General features: G+C 41.9%; 2 protein-coding genes across 7 annotated transcripts in view; one reads left to right on the top strand and one right to left on the bottom strand.

Annotated features, from left to right (window-relative positions):
- TRIM71 (tripartite motif containing 71) overlaps positions 1–5,366 on the top strand; it is a 56,836-nt gene extending 51,470 nt beyond the window's left edge. Inside the window, exons 3-4 of the mRNA XM_086468398.1 lie at positions 981–1,115; positions 3,915–5,366. Of these exons, the coding sequence (XP_086324524.1) occupies positions 981–1,115; positions 3,915–5,366 (1,587 nt within the window). The remainder of the gene's footprint in view (positions 1–980; positions 1,116–3,914) is intronic.
- A 9,279-nt stretch (positions 5,367–14,645) lies between these two features.
- The window catches only part of CNOT10 (CCR4-NOT transcription complex subunit 10), a 36,794-nt gene continuing 25,371 nt past the window's right edge, over positions 14,646–26,068 (bottom strand). For 3 of the 6 annotated variants that reach the window (XM_086467667.1, XM_086467668.1, XM_086467666.1), the window contains 7 exons: positions 25,934–26,014; positions 20,742–20,855; positions 18,748–18,878; positions 17,932–17,967; positions 17,706–17,833; positions 16,334–16,409; positions 14,646–14,951 (listed from right to left, as the gene is read on the bottom strand). In XM_086467667.1, the coding sequence (XP_086323793.1) occupies positions 14,797–14,951; positions 16,334–16,409; positions 17,706–17,833; positions 17,932–17,967; positions 18,748–18,878; positions 20,742–20,855; positions 25,934–26,014 (721 nt within the window). In that variant the 3' untranslated portion in view covers positions 14,646–14,796. The remainder of the gene's footprint in view (positions 14,952–16,333; positions 16,410–17,705; positions 17,834–17,931; positions 17,968–18,747; positions 18,879–20,741; positions 20,856–25,933; positions 26,015–26,068) is intronic. The other 3 variants (XM_086467670.1, XM_086467671.1, XM_086467672.1) reach the window with 3 other exon arrangements.

The following is a 26,068-nucleotide window of genomic DNA, read 5'->3' as shown; positions in this document are numbered from 1 at the left end:
CAGTGTTTGGATCTCCTCTTCTTTTCCCCATTCCCCTTCTCAGCTGGTGAGTGGTCATCGGATGACAGAGTAACTGCTATAGTTTATAGCGCCAGGTAGGGCTAAACTGAGACATAGCATCTTTTTAACCTCTTACAGATTCATGACCTCATCTGTATGTTAATGCTGGTTTACTGTATGACAAAGATGTTGAAAAGATTCAGTTAGCTGATGCTGTTGAACCTTTTCCATTGGGAACTGTGATCCTTCAGATTTGCCTGCTCTTTATCTTGTTTGGTTCTGTAATATTTTGTGAAATTGGGAAGGATTTTTCAAGGAAACAATTTTTTCTTTGAGGGGAAGAGATGTGCTCCTTCCAGATGAGTTCTGTGTACTTGCAGAGTGCTACTACAGAATGTTCTAAAAATATGGTATTGCAAGGTTATGTTAGAAAGAATTTGGTCTCTCAAGGTGTGAATAACTATATGAATGCTTTTAAATGATAACCATCTAATATTTGTTTTTTCTTTTAAAATTTATTAAGTTTACATTCTGTTTGGGTATTTCTGTGCAGCTCAGATATGTAGATAAAATAATTCTCCCTGCAGTGTCACTTCTTAATAGAAGCAGAACCATCACAAACAAGTGTCGAACCATTTTGAGGTACAAGACAAACCAGGTTCTCTGTATATAGAACATGAGTATGAATTTCTGTGCGAGTCTCTTGTTTGAGTTCATACTAGATGCTTGCAGGAATTTCACAGGGAATTTAATTTAGTCCTGTGGTGCTGGTGCATGGTACAATGGAAGTGTAGACTCCATGTGATAGATGTATTAAAACATATGTCAGTTTTTAAGCTCTGTATGAAATGGGTGAAGGACTGGTGAAAAAAAGATAAACAAGTGTTCACCTGAAGGTATAGTGGAATGTAAGCAGCAGTTCTCTGGCGCATTTCTGATTGATTTGGTTGAGCCCTAAGTGTGTTTTTTTTTCTCCCCAGCTGAGTATCGAACAGGCCCAGGCTGTGGCAGAGCAAGTTGAGATGAAAGCGAAGGTGGTACAGTCTGAAGTCAAAGCAGTGACCACTAGACATAAGAAGGCCTTGGAAGAGCGGGAGTGTGAGCTGCTCTGGAAGGTATGCACCTTACATTTGTGGTTTGAACTGCTGACAAGTGCCTTTTTGAGCTGAAAACATGGTTTGAACTAGTACATGGCCAGATTCTGATATCCTCCTAAGGAATGCTGAATTGAAATGCTATAGTTTACTGTGAACTCATTTTTCTGTAGGTAGCAGGATGCTGGATTCTGGCCCTGGTTGGCTTTGTGCTGGAGGTATCTCTTAGTCTGAGGAACTGGTTGGGTTTTTGTAGGGACTGCTGTGTCCTCTGGAGCTTGGCCCCGGGAGCAGGGTGGGCACTCCCCCTGCTGGCTCTGCAGTGGTGCCTCATGTCTCCCTGCCCAGCCAAGGAGAGGTCGCCTTTAAACATCTTGTTTAAAGAATGGCCTTGAAATATCTTCAATAGGTTGCTGTAGAACTAGGTATATGGGATTTCTTACATGATACAGTTCTTGTAAATGGAGGAAAGGAGCAAAGCTGTATATGCTGTGTCCTTTTTTCAGAAAGACTAGTAGAAATTCTGCAAGACTAACTTTCAGTGTCCCCACACCTACAAACTTACTTTACTCTCAGTCAAGGTAGTGTCACTTTGATTTTTGTTTTTCTTCTAAACTAGTAGAAGAAAAGAACTCTTCAGCATGAGTATCTGCACAATCACAAACTCTTGCACTTGCTTCAGCCATGATGCATGCGTGCTATTTTGAGGGGAGGAAAGGAAGTAACAGCAAAGTTTCTGACTCTGGAAAACTAACTTAAAGGCCATGGTGGTTCTCTCCTTATTTAGCACAGCTTAGTTTGGATTAGCCCTTTTGGGTCCTGCTGTAGACAGAAACCTACTCTCTGCTGTTGGATTAGTTTTTAGATCAGTGAGTCAAACTCACTTGTCCTATGACCACATGGTTGCTAGTACTGGTATAGGGGAGCAAAAAAATGCGTGGTCAAGATGGGGGAAGTTTTTAGGGGTAAATTGAGAATGCTGCTGTAATATGCGACCACACCAGATAAAGTGTAGCAGGAAACCAGGTGCTGTGTGGCTGCTGCCTGGAGAGCCATGCAGGATGGCATGTGTATGTGGTTGGTGAGGCCCATGCTGCCAAGAAGCAGTGCCATCCTACTAAAGTGCTTCTCTTTTTGTCTCTTCATCAGCATTCATTGGAACAGTAATTTTCTGGTTTATTATCTGTTGCTAGCAAAATGACTGCTCTGGTAAGAGTTTGTTATATGGAACTACTCTAGTTACAGTGAGACTAATCCCCTAAAAGAGAAGTTTGTTTTTATGTAGTTCTTTTATAAGTGTCAGTGGCGTGATCAAAAATGCACTTTATATAGTTACTGTACTTCTGCTGCTTTTCCTGAGGTATTTGGAATTGAGGGAGTTGATTTCATTTTCCACTGTTAGCCATCTCTTGAGGTATTCCTAGTACAGGAGAAGAGCAAGCCCCTGAGATATTTGTATCCCAAGAGGCTGCATAAATGCACTTTATTGGAATGCCTGCACTGACAGCAGGTTCTCTTCAGATTATACTTTAGGAAGGAAACTTGGTGGTGGTAAATCATTCTAGCAAAATAAGCTTAGTGTATTAAGCCGACATATGAAGTGCGTTAGTGAATAATTCTGGGCACCAAAGCTCTGAGGCCAAGGATTAAGCTGAGACCTAAGATTAGTAACCTCTTTGGGAAAAGTATTGGAGGCAGCATCTCTGATGTTGTTGGCTTTTTTGGGTGGGTTTTTTTTTGGTTTATGGGTTGTTTTTTTTTTTTTAAAAAAGTCTTGTAGAACCTGCATGCCTTAACTTTAAATGAAATAGCATGTTTGTACATCTGTTATCTAGCCAGTGTATAACTAAGGAGTCTTCAGTGAGTTGTCCCTCATTAAAATACATTCCTGGTATTGTTCTGCAGCCAAGCAGGTATTCAGACATAAGGAAATGTATTTTTGCAACAATAAAGCAATTACATGTTTCATTAGTTTTACAAGGCAGGTGTCTTTGCCAGATGGTGTAAAATGATTTTTCACCAGTAAAGATAAATACAGGCTTATATAAAATAGTAGCAAACAAACCATTTTTGCTTGAGCTTCAGTCCCCCACGCAGGGACTGGCAGTAACCTTCTGTCATTTGAAGTGACATTATAAAGCTTCCTGTTGTAAAGCACTAGCTTGGCCTGACTACTAGTATTTGCCAGAAAAAATTAAAATAATTGGACCCTAAAAATCCTTGGAGATAGATGCCTGGTATTATTCAGTCACAAGAAAACACTTCTGGCAGATGGGAATGACCAGAGCCCATGTACATTAGCTGATGCTGACTCCTTGCCTCAGCTTTGTGTGATAACAGCCTGCCCTCTTAAATTGGTCTCAATTCTGGTTAGAGAAGCCTCAGCCTCTGCTCTTTCTTGAGAGCCCGTAGTAACCTCTGTCCTCCTGGAGTCTAAATGAGGTGTACCTTTGGATGACCTGTCAAGTACCTTGCAGCTAGAAAATAGAATAGCATTTGAGCATTATTACTGGTAAGCATTCCTTTCAAATGGCACTCTGATCCAGCAGATCTGCAGAGGTAAGAATGTATGATTTTGGCTGGAGGATAGGAGAGAATAATAATCCTGAATTTGGGTAAATGATTGCTTTTCCTCATTTCTGCTTCTCTACATCACAGCTTTTAGAGTCTTGTTCTGCAGTTCAGCATCAACATGCTGCAACAACTGCACAACCATTTTTTTATGTAGAAGAGCGACGTTAGGAAATGTTTCTGTGTTATGGGTTGTGTTTCCTGATATAAGTGTGCTTTTCTCTGCCCCCCCTGTCCCCACCCCTCCAGGTGGAAAAGATTCGTCAAGTCAAGGCTAAGTCACTCTACTTGCAAGTTGAAAAGTTACGTCAGAACCTAAATAAGCTGGACAACACCATTAGTGCTGTTCAGCAGGTCCTGGAGGAGGGTCGTACCATGGATATTCTACTGGCCCGGGACCGTATGCTGGCTCAGGTGCAGGAGCTGAAGAATGTGAGAGGCCTTCTCCAGCCACAGGAAGATGATAGGATCATGTTCACTCCCCCTGACCAGGCATTGTATATGGCCATTAAATCCATGGGCTTTGTCAGCAGCGGGGCTTTTGCTCCTCTGACCAAAGCCACTGGGGAAGGCCTCAAGCGTGCTCTGCAGGGCAAAGTGGCCTCTTTCACAGTGATAGGCTATGACCATGATGGTGAGCCTCGCCTTTCAGGAGGTGACATGATCTCTGCAGTGGTGATGGGCCCAGATGGAAACCTTTTCGGAGCAGATGTCAGTGATCAGCAGAATGGGACCTACCTGGTCAGCTACCGTCCACAGCTTGAGGGAGAGCACCTGGTATCTGTGATGATGTGCAACCAACACATTGAGAACAGCCCCTTCAAAGTTGTGGTGAAATCTGGGCGCAGCTATATAGGCATCGGGTTGCCGGGGCTCTCCTTTGGCAGTGAAGGAGACAGTGACGGCAAACTCTGCCGCCCCTGGGGGGTTAGTGTAGACAAAGAAGGCTACATCATTGTTGCTGACCGCAGTAACAACCGCATCCAGGTGTTCAAACCATGCGGGACCTTCCATCACAAGTTTGGCACACTGGGCTCCAGGCCGGGCCAGTTCGATCGCCCTGCCGGCGTGGCCTGTGACATTTCGCGTAGGATCGTTGTGGCTGACAAGGACAATCATCGCATCCAGATATTCACGTTTGAGGGGCAGTTCATTCTGAAGTTTGGGGAGAAAGGAACAAGGAATGGGCAATTCAATTACCCATGGGATGTGGCCGTCAATGCAGAGGGCAAGATCCTGGTCTCTGACACAAGGAACCATCGTGTTCAGCTGTTTGGGCCTGACGGTGTGTTTCTTAACAAGTATGGCTTCGAAGGGGCACTCTGGAAGCACTTTGATTCCCCCAGAGGTGTGACTTTCAATCACGAGGGCCACTTGGTAGTGACAGACTTCAACAACCATCGCCTTCTGGTCATCCATCCAGATTGCCAGTCAGCACGCTTTCTGGGCTCGGAGGGCACCGGGAACGGCCAGTTCCTGCGCCCGCAGGGAGTGGCGGTGGATCAAGAGGGGCGCATCATTGTGGCCGATTCCAGGAACCACCGGGTGCAGATATTTGAGTCAAATGGTAGCTTTTTATGCAAGTTTGGCACTCAGGGAAGCGGCTTTGGTCAGATGGACCGTCCTTCAGGTATCGCTGTCACCCCTGATGGCATGATTGTTGTGGTCGACTTTGGAAACAATCGGATTCTCGTCTTCTAATCTGTGTTTGAATTAGGAAGAAACTGTCTCAGGGAAATTCTTCTAAGAGAAAAAGAAAAAATACAACGTTAATTCAAACCTACCTCATCTTTAATTTTTTTACAGATGAATGTACTTATCTTTTCTGCAGGGAGTGAGCCTGTAAAGTTAAATTCTATCTACCTCATTGTCCTCCCTTCTCTCCCAGGTTTCTCGCCCCCTCCTCATCCCCACACACTCACAGTTCAGAACGTTTTACCTCTCCCCCCCAATGGGGTTTCATGCACAAACAAGTGTTGCTGTGCACATTAGGTGGTTTGTGTGGCGAGTTCTGTAGACTAAGCCAAAAAAGGCTCTATGTAACTTTTTTAATGGAGAAAATGGTAGTTTGTAGAGAATTTGTGTTCTTGACCATACTGCAGTTCTGTGGGTGGGGACATGGGAGGGGGGGACTTTTGTTTTTTTGAATTGCTGCTGCAGCAGAGAACTTCTTCCTGTTCTCCTTTTTATACCTCAGTGTGTTTGATTTACTGGTGAGCACAGCGTCTTGTTCCCAGATGACTTTGAACGTTTTGTGAAAGTGAGTGGGATTCACTCGCCGGGAAGAGCAAGTTTGCATCTTTTTGGCATTTCTGTGTATTTTTTTTCTGAAACACAGTAATCCAACAGCACAAAGTGAAGCTGATGAAAATGCACAAAAATTCTTTAAGTTTAAACCAAATTGTTCATTTTAGTGGCTTAGTTGTAAAGTTTAGATAAAAAGCAAGGCTTCCTTTAATGTATCTTGTCATTGAGATTTCTTTTTACCCTTTTCACCTGAAATCTAAATTAGTTTTTAAAAAGTTACTGTTTCTTTTCTCAGTGCACCTAATCTGCATAACAGAAGAGGTTACGAGGAGCATTGAAACAGGGGAAATCAAACCCTTTTAATTTACTTTTTTTGTGAAATGACTAGCTTTTTTTGCCCCTCCCTATAGAGAGACTTTAAGGGAATAACATTTGATGGATTTGTTAGAACTGAAGTGGTATCTTTATCCAAAAGTAAGAAATAAGCACAGCTTTGGAGATTCAGGGTGTGTTTTGGAGAAGCCAACATGGGTTTTTTTGTATTTGAAGAGGATTGCAATAACTTTACCAGTAACAATTTTTTTTAATCTTCTGGTTTCCCTAAAGAGCTGGACTGAAAAATTCAGGCCAGTCTGGTGTAGTTTTTAGGGTGGGGTGGGCCTGTAGCTCTGTGTATCTCTTGCTACAGATCCAAGTGAAAAGCTACTAGTACCAGAATAAGGCAAATTGAATCAAGATGAAACTTTGCTGCTTTTTTCCAGGGCAGTACCAAAGAATTCTGTGTAAAATAAATGTATATGATCTTTAAAAGCTTGGAGGCAGGGGGAAGTTAGCCCTTTCAGGGATATAAACACAGCTTTTTCTGAGAAGCAGAAACTTTTTGGGGAGAATAGAGTTCTCTTTAGCAAAATGTGACTTTGAGTCCCTGGAAGTAGTTTTACTCTTCAATTTCTTGCATTCCAGTTTAGCTGTTAATGCAGATATGGTCTCTGCAGAACTGTTGCTTCACCCTCTGGATAAGGCCTTTGGTGGCAAACAAGAATGGTTAAAGTAGGGAACAGAGGGCTTTTCTGTCTCTCTGCAATGGAAAAAATTCATGTATCAGTATTCTTAGGTTTGGAAATGTCAGGGGATTTACCTTACTGTTTGCAAAAAAAATCTCAAACATAAACATGGTCATTATCAAAAAGTCTGAAGCCTTAACCATCCTCCAAGGAAAGGGTTTGTGTCTTTGCCAGCCACCATGCACAAAAGTGACCTGAGATTGAAAGGCTCTTTACAAGTTTGTGAGAAATCACAAGGTGCACTTTCCTTCTTGCTGCTTTTCCCCTCCAAGGAGTGTTAATTTCTGGGTTTTGTAGAAATCCTGATGATGTGTGCAGACAGATAGCTGCCATTTTATAGGAGGCTTAAATTGAAGAACCGGAAAGAGACAGACAGATTCATGAGATGGCAAAACCTATTTCGAAAGAAGGGTGAGGAAAACCACCTAAATTAAATACGATAAAATCACTGTGCTGCCTTTCAGCCAAAGCCTTGAGGAAGCAAACTCTTTAAAGCAGGGTGTTTCAGTTGGGCTTAATCTTAGGATAGTATGGTTTAAAAGTAGTCTTTAAATGATAATCTCTTATACAGATGTCTGTCATTAAATTTCTGTGGCCACTAAAAATATGGGTATGAGAGAAAGCTAGTTTACCTTCAACTTTTTTAAAGTTCTGCTTGTGTACATGCCTCCCTTCTTGGGGGTGGCCTACAGCTGAGACAGATGTCCGTGTTTGTCTTGTATTATTCAGTCCAAGAATTATTTGTAACTTGGGCTGTGAAAACTAATAGCCTGCAAGATCTAGATACCAAAGAAAACTGGTTTCAAAAGCTTTAATCTTTAGTTTGCAGTGTCCTCGCATTTATCCTATCATGTCTTAATAAAAATGCCAGGTCTCTTAATACCTTGACCAGAGTGGCTGACAGCATTGGAGTATGCTAGAAATGCTCTTGTGTTTTAATGCTTGTTGGGTTCCCCCCTTCTCTGGGACTAGAAGGGAGAAGTTTTTCAGGCATTAAAAAAAGTTAAGTGTGCGTTCAGGATTGTGTTGAACTGCGGAAACCTTTTTGCCCTTCTCCAGCCTGCACCATGTAGAAGGTGACAGACACTGAAGTTGCCCTTTGCTATTTTGAATGGAGCCATTGCACAAAGCCCCAGTCCAGCTCTGTCAGGAAGAGGAATGACTTCAACTCTTTCTGAGTTGCTGTCTATTTAATACAGTGGAATTTGCTTACAAACTAAACCTCAAGTGTTTGACCTCATGTGTTGGGGAGCTTTTTTGTTTTAAAAACACTACTGTTTAGCTACCCAAAATAATTCCTTATCTTTCTCATAGATAGTGCTAAGCACACTTGATCTCATTGAAAAGTGGTAGTGTAGCTTATAAAATGGAGTGTTTTATATGCAATGAAAATAAGTAGTGATAACATGCCAACATCAGATGCCCCATAGGGGCTTTTAAAAAGTAATACTTAAACGAGATTCAAACCTTGCTCTGTTTTTCCATGTAACTTCTCAGGCTATGCATGTTCTCAGGTTAATGCCCCAGTATCATAATAATATACATGGTGCAGAGAGAAAAAACAAGGCTTTGAAGCTGGATAGCAAACTGAACAAGCATTCAGAGTAATTTTCTGAACTAGTGGAAATGGCCTGGAGAAGGGTGAGGTGAGCGTGTGCCTCTTTCTCTTAGCTCTGACATTGGGGAACAACAGATGTGGGCGACAGACCTGTCTACTAGAACTCCCAAAGGAATTTCACTATGCCAGGTTGAAACAGTGGCTCTCAATAAACTTACTGCTTGACAAAATGTTCTCAGCAGTCAGTATGGCTGTTTTGGGTTCAGCCCATGAAGCAGTCCTGTCCTTTCTCAGAACTGCTTAAGCAGGAACTTCAGTAGCAAACTGAAGCAGACTCAGTACTTGATAATGCGGGTCCTTGAGATAATTCACTCCTTTTTATTTAATGTCTTTTAAACATAACTTATTTAAGAAAGCCCATAAACCTTAAACTTGTAAAGAAAGCGAGGGAAAAACACCTGAAAGTTATTGATTATTGGGGCCAGACGTAACCAAGTTGGGAGAAAGAACAAGGTGCTTGGATGTGGCATTCCCTTGGAATTGTAGGAAAATGGGCCTAGTCTGTTATGTTGCAGTTAAACTAAATTAATTTCTGGAGAGAGCAGGTTTATAGGCTTATCTTGCCATAACTTTGATCATAAGATGTCTTTGTTCAGTTCTGGTCTGAAAGAAAATATTGTGCCAAAGTGTTTTGTTTGGGGTTTTTTTTTGGTTTTTTTTAAGGAGTGTAAGCCAAATGGTGCCAAATGGTAATAGGGTATTTAAAGATAGAGATATTTAGACAAACAGTTTGGAGCTGTATAAAAAATGAACACTGGTACTTGCGTTAGACAAATACTGTACCTTTGGTCTTTGAGTCCTTGGGAGTTTGAAACCCAGTTTGCTGTGGTACAGAATGCACAACTAGAGATGCCACTATCTTTTTCTTGAAGTTCTACCTCACTTTGCAGAAGTAAATCATCTACCTCAATTTAGCATCAGACAGGTTTGAGAAAGAATTGTGGATCTGCCTGGGGGAAGGATTCGTCCTGCCTGTTGGACAAGCATTTTAATTGAAACAGAGATACTAAGTGTGATACAATATGGTGACTTGCTTTTGTTTGCTTTTGGTTTTGCTGCCTGCCTGTGGACGAATTAAGCTGCCCTTGCTAGAGACTCTCTAAATAAAACCAAATGTTTGTATGCTCAGGCAAACAGGACAGAGGTACCCAAAACACTTTTGAGTTTGTTCTGTTCTCACTACAAAGTATGGAAATGTAAACTTTTTTCAGTATTATGACACTACTAGCTGACATGACATACTTCACGTTCATTTGCAGTGTTCTTATGTCCGTAAGACCTTTAGGTCTGCTCTCTACAAGAGAAAAAATTTTATGCATGCCTACAAATATGTCCTGGTTGGAAAGACTTAACGTTATGAATGCTGTAAACACAACGCTATACCAAATGCTTGAAGGGAATGAGATACCGATTTTTTTTGACTTGGTGATTGTATGAGTAGCTTTCTTGACTCAATGGGATTTTTTCCACCATGACAAAGCAATGAAGTTTCTATTCCTGGAGGGCAGTTTAGGTTCAGACATTCTCAGGAGAGGCAGTTAAAAACCAATATGTTGGGATTTCATGCAGCTTTAATAGTGACATGCAACATGCCCAGTGTTTTACCTGCGGGGTAAAGTTGCAGAAGCACATTTTCACATTACTATATTGAAAAATCTTTTTTCCTCCCCTGCTCAGATTAGGGGGTGAGAGAAGTGGGTACAGGAGACCCCTAATAAGGATAGGCTGTGTTGGGTTTGGTAAATGTTATGGTGGAAAATGTACATTGATGTCTCTAAGTGATCTTACGGGTTAACAAGCCAGACTGGCATCTTTTTCCATCATTGTTTAACCAATAATGGTTCTAAAAATGCTTTGTGTACCTGCATGGTCTTAGACCTTCTATTAATGATTGTATCAACTTACAAACTCAGGTAGATAATTTTTTAAGCTCTTTTCATAGAGCCTTACTGACTGAATGTTAAGTGTCTGTGTAGCAATGTAGTTAAGTAACTTGCTTTTGAACTACCAGACTAGTTTAAAAAAAAAAGTCCTTTTATAGGTTTGTAGAGTACTTCTCAGACAATGTAGTAGGTTTTCCTTCAGAGGGAGAGATGTCTGTTACTGGGTTTTGTTTTTAGTTTCTTTTCTAAAATTACTAAAAAGTTTTTAACTAGTTTGTGAGGTGTGCTTAGTCACTTGAGTTGGTGGGGGTTTCTTGCTGTATGTGACTCTTGTTCGTACTGTGCATTACCTGTCGTGCTGCCTGGTTCGTGCGCAATTCATTGGAGCAGTGAGGGTGTTGAACACATGCCTGCAATTTAAGTCAAATAGAAATGGGAAGCCTTGAACAAAATGGAGGTCATCCATGTGAAACCAGTGTCACAGATGTGCATTTTCCTCCCCTCATTTAATTGGCCGTGGATATATGGCCCCATCTTCTAAACTGCATTACCAGTGTGTAAGTGGCGTTGCCTTGATGCAGGTTTGCATCAGGATCCAGAATGACTTTGTCAGTCCTTGGATGTTGGGCATCTTGAGTTGATTTGGTTTTGTAGTTTCCTCTTCCGTTGCAGTTGTTTCTTTTCTACTTTAGTGATTAATCGTGCTGCTCTGCTAATAATAATAAAAATCTCTCAGCAGGACAGACAGTGCTCTGCTTTTAACAAGCTGCTCAGAGCTTTTATATTTAATTGAGAATGAGACAGGCTGTGACACAAACTTCCATGCTCCAAAAAGGGCATCACTTCTATTTGGACAAAAAGTGACATAATTTTTAGATGTCAGATGTTGAGTTACTGCAGAGAAGAAAGCATGACAGGTTATGTGCAAACTTTGATGTAGAGTAAGTGAGCAAAACGTTAGAACCCTTGTGTTAATGGAGGCTTCTGAATGTATCTTTGTGGTCCATAGGGAAGGCTGAAGGATGTAGCAAGGAGATGATGTATCAGCTACTGGCAGCCTTAAAACAAAGTCAGTGTCTCTCTGGACTTTAAAATGTTCCTATGCAGTTTATTTTATTTTTGTTTAATCAAATAAATGTGAGTTTTTGGTTGGTTTTTTTTTCATGGCAAATCTGTGTATGTGTGTTTGTTATTCAGACAAAGATTTCTCTTCTGTTGGGGTGCAAAAAAGAAAAAGTGCTTGCCTGAATTTGAACCTGACTGTCTCTAGTTGATGACTACTGAAAACTCTTAACTAGAGGCACCTGCTTTGAAAAGAAAGAAGAGAAATTCTGGGGTGCTATGGAGATAAGTGGGGGTGGGGCTGTGTTAAAAATTTTTTTGATGCAGTGTCAAACTCTTAGTTGTCTGGCCTATTAAAAAAAACAGCCTCACTCTCATGACTGGAGGAAATGGCTTTGACACTCACTGACCTCATTACCTGTACTCAATGGAGTTTTCCTAGTATTTTGCCAGAAATTTCCCAGTTTAACCTTGTTAGGTCCACTTCTGAGTTTCTATTTCTTCGCTGTTGCAGTAGTGTAAAGCAAAGCTACCCAAACATTTAACAGTGTATCTGGCAGTGGGGGTTAATGGTGCTGGGGTGGGGGGTGGTAAAGGGAATAGGATCCCTTTCCCCTGCCGTGGGGACAGGAGCCAGTGCAGGACTGCAGGGCTGAGATCCTGGAGGCAAGGGGAGGGCTGACTGTGCCTCTGTTGCAATGCCAGAGAGGAGATGGGTCCCTGGCTGCTCCTTTCCTAATGTTTTTTTGGTGTTTATTTTCCCCTCTGTTAATGGTAAACCCATGAAACCCAACAGCTGAAAGGCACCCCCATTCCCCCCGCTCTTCAAATAGCGGTGCTGCAGGGCGGGCGGCAGAGCGGTCCGCGGGAGGGGGAGCCGGCCCGGGCCGCCGCTGCTCCCAAGCGGCTGCGGTAAGATGCGGCTTCTGGGGAACAACGCCCGCATCCTTCATCCAGCCCCCAGGGACCGTCGGGTGCTGCCGGGGGAGGTGGGCCCTGCCGAAGCGAGGCATCAGCAGCGTTTGCATGTGAATGCCCCGCATTCCTGGGGGGGCGGGGAAGGGCAGAGAAGAATCTTCTCTATTCAGGGCCTGCGACCACACAGCGAGCATCTTTAACCTTTTTGTATTTAATCAGTCAGTCTCCTTTTGACTTGAGGGCTGCATCAGCTCCCTTTCTCTCATCGATCTGGAACGTGATCTCTGCACACTTTTTCCTGATTTTTTTTATTCCTAATGTTTCTAAACTGCTTGCCCCTGCCTGAGGACTGAGTGGGTACCACCTCCACCAGCAACAGAGAAGTTAGTTACTGAAAAAAATCAGCTACTTGGTCATTACTCTGAAAGCCTTGAGAAGTGAAGGCAGTGATCTAACAGAAGAGGGCTAGCAGCTGGTCTCAAGCTTTCTGCTGTAGTGTCATGTCATGGTGGCTACCTTCCTACTGAGGGGACATGCTTGTACTCATTCTACAAGGGGCACATTGTTTAATAAACTTAATATTCTTCTGTCAGTTGTGGCTTGTTCAAGATCTTGAGGGCAAACCCAGGAGTGTCCTGCTGGCTTCCTCTCCTATACACCTCTGCGCTGCCTAATGCTCAAGTGACAGAGCAGAACTTGCAGGCCCTGCATCCCAGGTGGCCACTTGGAAAAGCCACTTGGTGGTGGCTGGAGGCAAAGATCAATGCCAGCAGCACAGGGAGGTAAAGTGGTGTCCTAGCTCTACCCTGGAGGCTATCATCTGGGCTGAAATGGCATACAACCACGGAGGAGAAGTGAGGAGCAATGCTGCGGTCCCTCCTGGGCTCTGATTATCTTACGTGCCTGGATTAAGTCCCAAGGCAGGCTGGCTCATCTCTTCTCCTATGCTCACACTAAGTAACCAGGAGGTCCTTGGTTATGCTGCCTTTTTACAGCCTCTTGGTTTGAGCAAAAGGCAGAAAAATTTTTGAATGGAAGTAGTATTCCTCTAAAATGGAAACTGCATTTTAATTACAAAAAAAAAAATCCTTTTTTTTTATATTTAACAGCTAGGCACTTTTCCTTTACAACTATGGAAAACCAGGGGGAAGGAAAAAAATCAACCCAGCCCCCACCCAGAGCTACCCTTGTCCTACACCCTGCCCAGTCCCTGCCACTGGCTGTGAAGCAAGGAGAGGTTTAGCAGCTGTACCTACCGGGTTTTGTCCTGGCTGCCCTGTCACCTCTTAGACCATCCCTGTTTTGGCAAACTGTCTGCTGGCTCTTGTCCCTGCATTGCTCCGAAGAGGCAGGAGAAGCTGGCAGCACTGCTCCAGGCAAGGGTAGTGAAGCAGCACAGCCTGCAAGCCAACAGCCACACTCGGTCCACAAGACTCAGCACCAGCACGCTCTCCCTTATGCTAAATCTCTGCCATCTTGACCTGTGCACCTCAAAAAGGGCACAGACTGGCTTTTTGCAAGGGCAGCTCACCCTAGTTCTGTACAAGCTAATAACAAGACAGTCACTGCTGCTCAGCCCCGTAGTGCAGTGCAATGTTGGGGGCTGTTAAGGGCATTAGTGTGTCTTTACCCCACAACCTCTGAGGGCCTGCAACCCACTAACTCTGTCAGGCCAGCAGCACAGCTCCGCTGTTTGCACTTAAAATAACCTTCATGCAGTGACCACAAGAAACTGGGGACATGGGGGGGGGGGGCTAGAAACCTCTTCCACCCTCAGCTGTGACCTGCAGAAAAAAGCTCCTTTCCTTGCAGCTAAGGCTGTTAACCTGCATCTGCCCCCACAGCCACACACCTGTCCCCCTGCCTGAAGGGGCAGCTTCAGCAACAGCACAGACCAAGTTCCCAGCAGCTGCCCAGTTGGGCAAAAGCCTCTTTGAGGAATACAAAACCATAGCTCATCTGCATCAAAACACTGCAGCCAACACAACAGCTCAACTGCTATTTCAGCAGGACTGGAGTTCAGGTAAATGATAATTCTACTTCCAGTCACTTCCCTCCCCTATATTCTCTTCAAAAAGAGCAGAATTACACACTTGGTTAACGACTTATTTTTGGTAAGTAAACTGCCACTCACCTTCAAAACAACGACCAACCTCTCTTCCTTTATAAAATAACCCTTACAAACACCTCCAGGCATGCATTTTTATTTACTTGTTTTATTAAAAATTTACATAAATGAACACACTCCAGCAGTTGGGGTATGCAGGTGTCCTAGGTTAAAAAAATATACAAAATCCCAAGCCCTCATGGGCAGAGAAGCAGCAGGTTGAAGCACAACCTCACTTCCTTTGAACAGTGGTGAAAGCTGGCATCTGAATGGGCTGGATTGAGTGGACTGGCTGAAACACGGGCTTCTTCCGCATGTCGGAGAGTGTTTTCACAGAAGGGAGGAGCTGGTTTCTCTTGATGATCTGCAGTGCCAGCTGTGTATTACCTACAAGACAACTTTTGATTAAAAAAAGTACCTTTGTATGACTTGGGAATCACTGTTCTCTGAACAGAGCTGACATGCCAGCCTTGGGCCCAGGCCACATACACTAGCAGTCTTTCTAGTCAGTGAAATGCTGACATGGAAGGTATTGGACAAAGTAAATTTGAAACAACAGTACTGTTTGATTCTACCAATCCTTAGCTAAAGACATCAAGCTTTAACCTCAGAGCTTGAAGATGCCAAAGCACGTGAAGGGCACCTCCTCTCTCCCATCTGTGTAGTGAGACTAGACCTCATACAAGATGCCCTCAATGCGACAGTAATGCAAATGCCAAGGGTGTATATAAAACATGTTTTTAAAACAACAAATCTGATTTACAACTGTGTGCATGCCTCATCAAATAAATACTAACATAAATGGAAAAATTATTCTTTGTTAAAAGTTAAGACCTATAAAATTGTAGGAGAAAACCCACTAAGTTCTGAAAACATTTCTCCTTCTTATCAAATACTTTCCTTTCACTGAAGTTTTAGTTTCAGAAAAGATACACCTTTTCCTGCCATTTATAGAACAAAAAATGTCTTTAGCTCCTTTTGTTTATATACTTAAAAGGGGGTAAGAGATATAAATCCCACTTTCTACTCTCTCCTGCTCTGTACTACTTTGTTGCAGAAAGAAAAGTTTCCAAAATTCCAGCTTAGAAACATCTTTGTAAGGAAAGCTTTGTAGAAGTCTCAATTTGAATACAAATGCTCAAGTCCTCTGCCTGCCGGCAATGCAAGACAAGTGAAGGGGAACAAGCACACTGAACCTTTCACGCTAGGATGTATTAAGCCCCAAGGGGCACAGGTCCACAACCACAACCCACTGCAGAATTCAAGTGCAATCTTTCCAGTTTCCCATTATGTACAGTTTTTCTCCCATGCAAACACAGTGAACCTTCAGAAGGAAGGATTTTGGAAGAGAGTTATCAATATTACAAGCTATGTTGCAGTACTTGCTACACAGCCCTTGACATGGCTTCTCTGGGAAACCTGGACTGCAGTTGTCTTCTAATGAAAAGGCTTTCAAACCCTCTTTATAGTATAAATTTCATCAAGGGTTTTACTGAGCCTATCCAAGACTGCCCATTTCTGCACAAAGTATAGATTTCAGCTCAGAAGATGAATGTTTAGGAAGTCTGGAGTGTGTAAGAACAGGATGGCAATAAACTATGGAAATGGAAGCTGCAGATACATGGATCCACAGCAGTATAAAATGGAGTCAGGGCCTAAAGATTGTCATTCAAAATACTGGCACAACTCCGTGACAATTAGGAATGATGACTACGGGCCTCCTCCCCTTATATTCCAAACCTAGGTCAAGAGAACATTTCAAAACTTACCATTCTGTAATTCAAGATATACAGCCAGCAGAATCGCCTCTGGAGGGATCTCTTTGGGGTGGATCAGCGAAGCAGCCTTAATGAAAAAGACGGAGGAAAACTGCTTAAGAGAAATATCCAGCTCAAAGAAAGTGCCCCTTGACAAGATTGTTACCGCCACCTTAGATAACATGACCAAATAACAATTTGTAAAGTAAGATTAGATTTTTTTCAAACTAATACACTTCATCAGGTTTATGCATGCAAGGAGACTGAAAGATTATCTGCATTGCAAAATTGTTTCACGCTAATTAGCAGGACCATCTGCTGTATGCTTATGTTAATGTGAATCTGTAATTCTTGGGCCAATCTACTGTGGTTTCCTGGCGAGATGACAGGTGAAGGCGGCAACCTCCGCTGCTCCAAAGTTCAGAATACAAAGTTAACAAGGATGGTTCATTAGCTCTCCATATACAAATATTTTTCAGCTATGAAGTCAATGAAGTTATTGTGGATGCAGAGATCTAGTATACTTTACGTCCACAGATGGCCTTTCACTTCTTTGGGCTTTACACACGTGCTACAGAGCCCAAGCACAGACACCTGCCCAATCCTAAGAAGCCTCAGGAGGAAAACTAGCAAGACAACTGCCTTAAGCAGTAGAGAACCTCAGAGAATTTGAACCTCTTCACCTACACAACTACTACGAAGTAATCTAGAAGAGCGCTGTTTCAGTTTGCAGCTCAACAATGCATTTGAGTGCATTCCTTCCTGACAGACAGGAATGGCTGCAAAAAGAGACAAACATCATCGTTGAAAGAGGTGGGTCCCAGCCATACGTAAGACCCAATGACACAGGCTAAATGAAGACAGAGTTTCAAAAGTAGCACTTGAGAATGCCTGGGACAAGAAGCAGGCAAGGAACATACACCTCCAGCAGAACTGCAGTTTGTTCTCACTGCCCTAAAGTTGGATGGCAAGTTATTAACCGATTAGAGAGAAGTAAACTCAGGGCCCTCAAGAACTTTCTCCTCTGAAATATAACAACTACTATTGGACCATTAAAAAAAAAAAAGCCCAAAACCAAATTCAACCAAATGGAGAAAAAGTGAAAAGGCTTCCTAGTCATATTCCACTGTTTTGATACGATCTAGGGCAAAAAAAAAAGCTTCCCATAGTGGTATTGAACTATTTACACAAGAAAGAAATTTGGAATCTTTCATTTTACGTTATTAATAGAGATTGGTTTATAAAGACAGCAGAGAGCCACCGTCTCAGCACAGTCCACAAATAAACCTGGGCTATGAAATCAGCAGGATTTGCTGTGATCTAAATGGCACCTCGAAGGAAGTACATTTGTCCGTAAAGCTGTCTTGAGATTTGTTTTTCATACCTGATGAAGACACTTTCGAGCTTTGTCATATTCACTCCTCAAACAGTAAGCACTCCCAAGGTTAAACAACATCATTGTTCGCGCAGATGTGACCGAACTGGGGTAACACTGTGGGGTCTGCTTGCCAGCTGCAATTAAAAAAAAAAAATATTTTTTTCTTACACTTTTATTTCAAACTGGCCAAGTAAGTTCCAGTACTCTGCTGAATGTGGTGGCTGGTACTTACAAGATTCCATTGCCTCATTCTCTCCTTTATCAGACCCTGCAAATATAAAAACAAACCACAAAAATCCATCATGTTCCGTGAGCTTTTTTAAAGCTTATTACAAAAATAATACAAAGACACAAATTTGCTTCTTTCTTCACAGTCTGACATTAAAGAGGAAAACCACATCAGTTTGCTCAAGAGTTTATGTCACTTAATACTTCCTATCTTTACTGTCTTGCTTTTAGATTTGCAGAGGAGTACAGTGAAGTTTAAACTGCAGACATGTAATTGAAATCAGAGCTGCTGTAGATTTCACTATACAGATGGGCTCTGACGTATTTTTCTGTTACAGAATACACGCTCCCAACTGGAAGCACTGCAAGAATACTAAGATACAGATTAACTAAGTTCTCCCCACTCCTATCTCTCGCTAAATGCAATAAGTAAACTTCCCTGGTACTCCAAAGCCTGGGTTAGAGAGTAAAAAGCTGGAAGAGAAGGTATGAAAGCCCAAGCTTAACCATAACTGCTCATTTAACAAAAGCAGCTTTCAAAAGTTACCTTTAAACAAGCCAGAATGCTACACCAGATAGTTCTATTTATATTTCATAATTAACTGTCAAAGGAATGACAAACGTGCAAAAGACAAACCAAACACAAAGTAGAAACTAAAGCCAGAAAACAAAACCACACCACCACCACAAACAAAAAACCCCCAAACAGCCTACAGTCTTAAAGCAAGATGTCTTAATCATCATTGTATTTGTGTAGAAAGATACAGCAGGAAGGCAGCTGAAAGCGTAACTAGTTCTAATGAAGTGCGGGTTCATTAACCTTGATCCTGCTCATTTGAAGAGATCCCGAGGGAAACATCAGTGACATTCTCGGGGTTCAAGTGAGTGATGGCATCAGATATTCTGTCTAGAGAGATGAGAGCTTCTGCTGCATACAAATGCCCAAGAAACCTGCAACAGCAAAGGGTTAGGCACAAATGTCAGCGTAACCACCCCCACAATTTGTTACGCAAGACAATCAATGAAAACACATGAAAACTACTACTGGAAACACTTGCATGGAAGTTCGCTTGCTTATAAAGTATTGTCGTAATACCCAGTTCTGCCATTTACTGCTTTTAGGCACTTCTGTGGTGAAAAAATCTACACCTGAGTAATGACCATTCATGCACAGGAGCTGCCATTCCAGAAAGACAGTACCTTGGTATGGCTTTATCTCAGAGAATTAAAAAAAGAATCCTTACAAAAACACCCTAGGACACAGATACATCTGTAATTTGAGGTGTTAAGTGACTTTATGTTCAATTAAAAAAAAATAAAAATAAAAATAAATCAAACTAATTCTGTAAGATAGCTGCATTTCTAAGGGCAGCAACTACATGGGCCTGTCCATGGAGGACAAACACCCTTCCAGCTGCAGGTTTTGCAAAAGAATTAAGGAAGTCTGAGGTTTCAACACTGGTCATTCAGCTCAGCTAATCAGCAGCTTTCCTTTTCAACTTCGGACAGAGGGAATCCTGTCGATCAAGAGCCTAGTTAGTTTGCAAATATTTAATCTGAAACAAAAGTTGAGCAAAAAAGTTCACGCTTGTTCTATGCAGCTCTATGCAGTACGCTTTAAACTGGCTGTATAGTTGGTTGTAATGAATTACAAAACATCAGGTAAAATATCAGGCAATCATCCAAAAGAACTTCTGCACTTCAGATGTGAAACAGCAAACAACTTTCTACTTGCAATTTATTTCACTTAAGAAAACAGGAACAGTTCAATATTCCCAATCTGCACAAAAGCTTTGTTTCCTGGGACCAAGATACATGGCTCGCTCTATCTTTGCAAAAAACCTGTCGTCTAGCTTTTCTTGCATGACACAATGGTAACGCTGCCTTCACAAAATTATGTGTTACCTTGCTAACTCCTCTAAAATTTCGCTTATGCAATGACTGTGCAAAAAGAGGAGCTTCTGCAGTAGTCTGAGGCATGGGAGCCAAAGAATTTAATTGGCATGAACCATTTTAGCATATGCTGCCCGCATATAAAAATAAGCACAAGTTAGCTTGCTTTCTGCAAGTACATTAACAGTTTTGGAAAATATTACTACCATAAAAAACCTCTGCTATATTTTATCCTGTGTATGACATAGGAATTAAATGCACAAACAAGGTCAGAAGGATGGAGCTAAAGCGGCCTTTTTTGAATTTGCAGAGATGTATGAGAACAGGTGAGCAGAAAGAGAATGAGCTTTGAAAACCCTTCCAAAAAACAGTGCCAAACGAGAACTGAAAAAGAGAAGCTGAAGAATGGAACCTTTTTAAGCAACAGTAGCAGGTGAAGTGACAGTCCTGCACACCCAAGATCTGTCCCCTACTGATGGAGCAAACCTTCCACTCTGAGGCTGTAGTCTCATAAGCCAACTTTCAGCAGCATGCTGGCTTGGGGTGATGTTGTCTACCCCCAGCTGCTCTCTCCTGCCCCTTGTGCTGTGCCAACACAAGCACGTGCAGCCCCACAGTGAATCAGGACAGAGACCTGATGGTCCCACCACTGCATGGGACCCATCGCTGGAGATTAACAAATAGCAACAAAAGCAGCAATAGATTCTGAATTACATGGAACTCATACACAAAGGAGGGGACTCACGTTCCTGCGTGTCAATGAACATTTAGTCAGGGCTTCAACAAGAACAGGAGCGGGCCAAGCAATTCTTTGCATCAGATAGAGAATTGGCAAGCAGCTACAGACATTGGAAGCTTCAATTCAGAACTCTCCAGCAAAAAGCAGGGCTGAGAAAGAAGAAATGACCACATCAGACTTACTTAAGAGACCCTGACAGCTTTGGTTGCTGAAGAAGTTTATCTGCGTGATTCAATGCCATAAGGTTATCACCCAAAGCCAGAGCCACGTAAGCACTACACGCAAGTATTGAGCACCTGGAGGGAAAAAGAAAAAAAGGGAAAAAAAAAAAAAGAACAAAGGGAGGGGGGGAAAGCCAGTATGTTAAATGGAGAATGCTGTGATTCCAAATGCAGCTGTTGAATTTCTTTCTTATTAAGTGCTGAAGAAATAAATCATAAACTTTCAATAATGTCATTCCGTCAGACTATGAAGGAGCTAGTGTTTTGTTATCTATGGCCTCAATCGCATTCTCTGAATTCGGAGACACATACCTGGTGTTCTACCAGTATAAACAGAGGACCACCACAGTGTGCTCAGGAAGATTTTGGAGTTTGACCATAAGTAAGAGATTAAAAAAAGACTGACCTGACCACATGCATAGTTTTTCTCATGGACAGTTTCCGTTTCTCTCCCTCTTTTTATTCGTTTTGCCTTGGGCTCTCATTTGTACTTACCTGCCCTCCCCTTCTGCCACAGCAAAGGGTAGCAGATGGGTAGATTTCCATAACGTACAATCTACAGACATGTAGTAGCAATCCAATAAGTTGTACCATGTTTCACTCTTGTACTGTACTTGTACTGTTTGCACACAGGGAGACAATAAACACTGGAGAATTTGGCATTTCCAGTTTGGGGTTCAACTGAGTTGTAACCCACTGCCAAGACTCTGATTGATCTGTGGCATTTTGTTGCTGTCACAGACTTTCTTATCTTTCCAAAACCACAAAGTCTCTGACAGTTCCTGTAATGAAATCTGAACTACTCGCATTTTCCATCTTCAAACAACAACCCCATGTCAGGATGCCATCATTAGGCCAAGCTTCACATTTTGTAATAACTCACTCCCCCTCCTCAAACACGGCACTTGGGGATATTTTCCACTTCGTAAGACATCATTCAGTGCAGGCTGCCTTGTCCTCTGAGCACAAGCCTCTGCCCCTGATGCCTTGCTGTAAGCATGGACTCTGTCCTTCTCCAGGAAGGAAGAGCAGATCCTCTTAGCGGGGTCTCATGTTGGGAGCAATGGGAGGGGAGCCCTCAACTCTCCCGCCAGTGCATGGGCTATTACTGCATCAACCTCCTGGCAACTGTCAAGCCCACTTTCGGTCCAGCAGTAAGTCATGTAATTTGTGGCAGGACCTGGGGTGCCATTATTCTCCTTTCCCAGGAGGCATGCTCCTTAATTATGCACAAGCAGGGTAAGAAACTTCTCCAGTGTTTCTCCCTACCCCCCACTTCCTCTCCACCATGCCCATATGTCACATCAAATCTGAACACATACAAAAGCTTGAGAGAGGGAGAGGAAAGCTTCCCCAGCTCAAGTCCCAAACCTAAAATATTTCTGAAAGGTTGCAACTGGGGAGGGGGAGGGAATGGGGAGGTGTGTGGGGGAATATCTCTGCAATAACAGCCTGCTTCTAACTAGCCTCTTTTTGTCCCTGACTCAAGGAAGCACAGCTTTTAAACCAGCAGAGATGCCAAGCGCCACTAGCTAAGTACCTTAGTCACAAGTCAAGGCCTGCAGAGTTAGTTGCTACTGCCGTTCACATCAACATGTGTCTTCTGTTTCCCACAACTTTTTAAAAGCTATTTTTATTTCCTAAAGTGTAAATTCAAACATGTGTCACACTCCAACCACACAACAGGTAAGTCCAGCAAAACTGAAACCTACTCCTTTGCTCTAAGGACTCATCACTGTTTAAGCCACGTAACAGCCAGCAATATTTTTTAGCACCAGCCATCTAAAGAAAAGGAAAACATTCAGGTTTTCTTCCCTGCAGTACTCTTCTTGCGCACTTGGATCCATTGTTGAGCTGGCTAAACCAAACGCTCAGGAGACCTGACAGCTAACCGGAGCAGAAGAATTGCACCACAAGGGAAAAGACAAACTAGTTTTTCACCCCGGTCAGGATTCTGACAAAACTCCACAGGTCGCCTTTGAGCACGACAGACTTCCAGCATCACTGAGCCTTCGCATGCCCTAAAGAAAACTGCCTTTGCACTAGGACAAAGAAAAATGTTTTTTTTAAACTGCCAGATTATGTCAAACAGCCTCTTGTGTAGGTCTAGGCAACACGATTTGTCAGCCCACATGACTGCAAATTTACAGAACCCAAACTCCACATCTGACTTGGCTTCTCGGGCAAAGGGTGAGCCAGAACAAATCCAGTTCTTCAAAACTTACTATGAAGGCACCAAAAAGGCACTTCTAACCATTTAGAGAACATCACTAATCTGAAATAATTTCATATAGCTAGCTAAGCACAAGAGTGGATATAAACTATCTACTTTTTATGTTTCAACACAGGCAAAACAATCCAAAACATTAAATACAGAATGCAGACGGTGCTTACTCAATGGGGAAGTTCAGCACCAGCAAAGGGGCGATGGGGGAGAACTATGCAGTGTCCGAGAGTGAGGAAGAAGAGCGTGAAACAGGTACGGGTGATAATCATTGTAAACCTCCAGTATCGTGACAGAGCCAAACAGACCACTGCAACCTTTAAGTGGGTAAATGAGGCAAAACTGGGTAGGTGTGGAGAAGAGACAACGTACATTGGTGGGCAATGGTGGTCCTTACAGTATGACCTGTGAAATTATCAGCAATGTCAGTGATCCTCCTGGAATACCACATAGAGTATTAGGGTATGCACACTTCAAAAATACCAAAGTAAATAAAATAAATAAAGCATAATGATGGACTGGAGATGGCCAATGGAAGACTCAAGAGAACGGAAAAAAAGGGTAAAATTGGATCACATGCCTTATACCAAGGGCTTGCAGTTCAAATCTATGCAGGACAAAGCAAGTGATCAAACTATTCCTTCATCTCTAGGTGATTTGAAGAGGAAAATTAACATTCTCACACAAAGTTGTTCAACCTAGGCACAAAAAGGCTACAAGGTCTGTTGCTATCCATCTCAACTTTTACAATAAAATCCAAGAATTTCCCAAATGTAGCCCTGTGGTCTACCAGAACTCCTTCATTCATGACGTATCCCTAACTGCTGGGTTGTTCTGCCATGCTGGAACATATCACAGCTGAGAGGAAAGCAAGGGATTTGGCTTCTCAGAGGATAAGAAGCAGTGAGCAGCAGAACTCTTTAGAAGAAACTCAGAAGAAAAATCTGGAGTTTCTACTTCCTATGCATAAATTCTTAGCAACGTTTGGTGTCCTCAGACTTCTGCTTGTTTTGAAACCTTGGAATTGAATTACTGCTTATTATGAGAACAGTCTGCTCAACTAATTTGTGCACAAATAAGCACATAAGCCTTTTCTAGATGGTTTTTGATTTTTAAGAACTATTTAGAGGCAAAGTCAGTCAGTCATTTTAAACTCTTATCAGGATGTGCAACTGTACAAAATCATGCAAAAAAAGGCATTTAAGTTGCCCATTTCAGTTCTAGAAGCAACACAGGTTTTTCAATCCAGTGACTTAATAGGGAAAAACTGAATTAAATAAACACCTATTCCTCAGGAAAATCCTTGCCAACATTCAGAATTTTTTTTTTTTCTTAATTTTCCCTGACTAGACAAGAATGTTCATTTTTTCACTTAGCTCCTTAGCAAGCAAGACTACAGGAATATACTAACATTTGGGTGTTATACCAACATTTTGCTTTTCACAGCTATCTGCAGAAACTTAGAAATAGACTAGAGATGTCTAGTGCTCTGGATTTAAGCACCAAAGCAAGTATTGCAAAGAAATAAATCAATGCTTTTCCTTTCCTTATACGATGTTCTGTACCAGAAGCAGTATAATTCTTGCTAAACTGATAGGTTTTTCCTGACATGTTGTCAGGTTTTATCAGTAGATAATAACAGCTGATTGTGAAAGAAAAGACTATGTATGAAAAAAAAAAATAAAAATCAGTGTGACACCATGTAATTTTGACATGTGGCAACCACATTTTCAACACTCAGGAGGAAAAAAAAAAAAACAAACAACAAAAAACCCAAACCCCACAACCAACCCACATCACTGTTTTTAATCCACTGCTTTCTATTTTGAATAGCATACTCTTGTACCTCTTCAGAATAAATAAGCAAAGTCTCGGTAATATCTCCTCACAGATTCTTGCTAAATTGCTTTTAAATGAATACAAGTAGATTTGCTGCACATAGTGGAGCAAAGTAAAGGTTAAGCTGGTCATTATAAAACACAGCTTACCTGGGGTTAGGCTGGAACAGAGTGTTTACCTAGGAGTTTAAGTGGGAAATTACTGTATGCTTTGTCCATAATGGAAACTGAAAACAGATTTCTTTTTTCTAAACAGGTACAAGCTTTATAGTAAGAGAGATTTTTCAACGGGCTGGCAGCCACCTGAAATAATTAACATTGCCAGCAAATTATAATCTTGTTGGGGGAAAGTAAAGAGGTTCCAGATAACATGATACTTCTTTAGACACATGAGAGTTACTCTGTTTGGAGAGCACTCAAGACTGACGAACAAGTAGTTTAAGGATCTTTAAGAACACACATACACAAAAAAAAAAAGTCTACAGTCAAATTTTACCTATGTTCTTCCATGGTGAGGAAGTCAAATGCCTGGAGAGAGGCATTTTTTCTTTCTATTTTATGCAAACTAAGGATTTACTCTTGCTGAAAGGAGAGCTGTTCTCATTTGAAAGCAGCACAGCTGCTTTTACCTCTTTCATTTTTTTTCCCCATTCAACAAGCATATAATGCTGTGGGGGCTGAATTCCAAACTAGCCTTACCAAGGCCCTAAAGGGAAAAGGTACCACACAGTAATTTCCACCCCTTCCACCAGTCACAATAGCCATTGTTAGGTTTTTAGCTTTGTCGTCTATGGGACTTGATTTTTTTTTTTTTTTTTTTTTTTTTAAGTTTTGCCCAATACATAATGCCAAGCCTATAATGGTGGGATCAAACAGACTGATCTACCTTCTGAACTGAAATTCTAGATGGTTTCTATTTGTGCGGACTCAAAGCCCAGAAGAAAGGAAGCACACGCATTTGAAAAAAGGCATCCTTAGATTAACAGTCACAGTTCAACTTTGCAAGTGCCTAAAGAAGCTAGCAATGACTCCAGAATCAGCACAGTTTAAAAGGGGGCTCATTTAATGAATATTTTATATTATTTACTTGCCTTAAATTTTCTAATTCCTGTTTCTTCAAAGGCGAAGAAGGTGGAGCTGCAATGAATTTATCCCCTTCATGACTTTTATTGCTAGAATAAAAACAGTGTATTAATTATAGGGAGTGATTATAAATAATTAATTAA

The sequence above is a fragment of the Leptosomus discolor genome, chromosome 7 (assembly GCF_034619465.1).
Source record: "Leptosomus discolor isolate bLepDis1 chromosome 7, bLepDis1.hap2, whole genome shotgun sequence".
NCBI lineage: Eukaryota > Metazoa > Chordata > Aves > Leptosomiformes > Leptosomidae > Leptosomus > Leptosomus discolor.
Note: the sequence above shows the minus strand (reverse complement) of the source record. Positions and strands in the feature narration are given on the sequence as shown.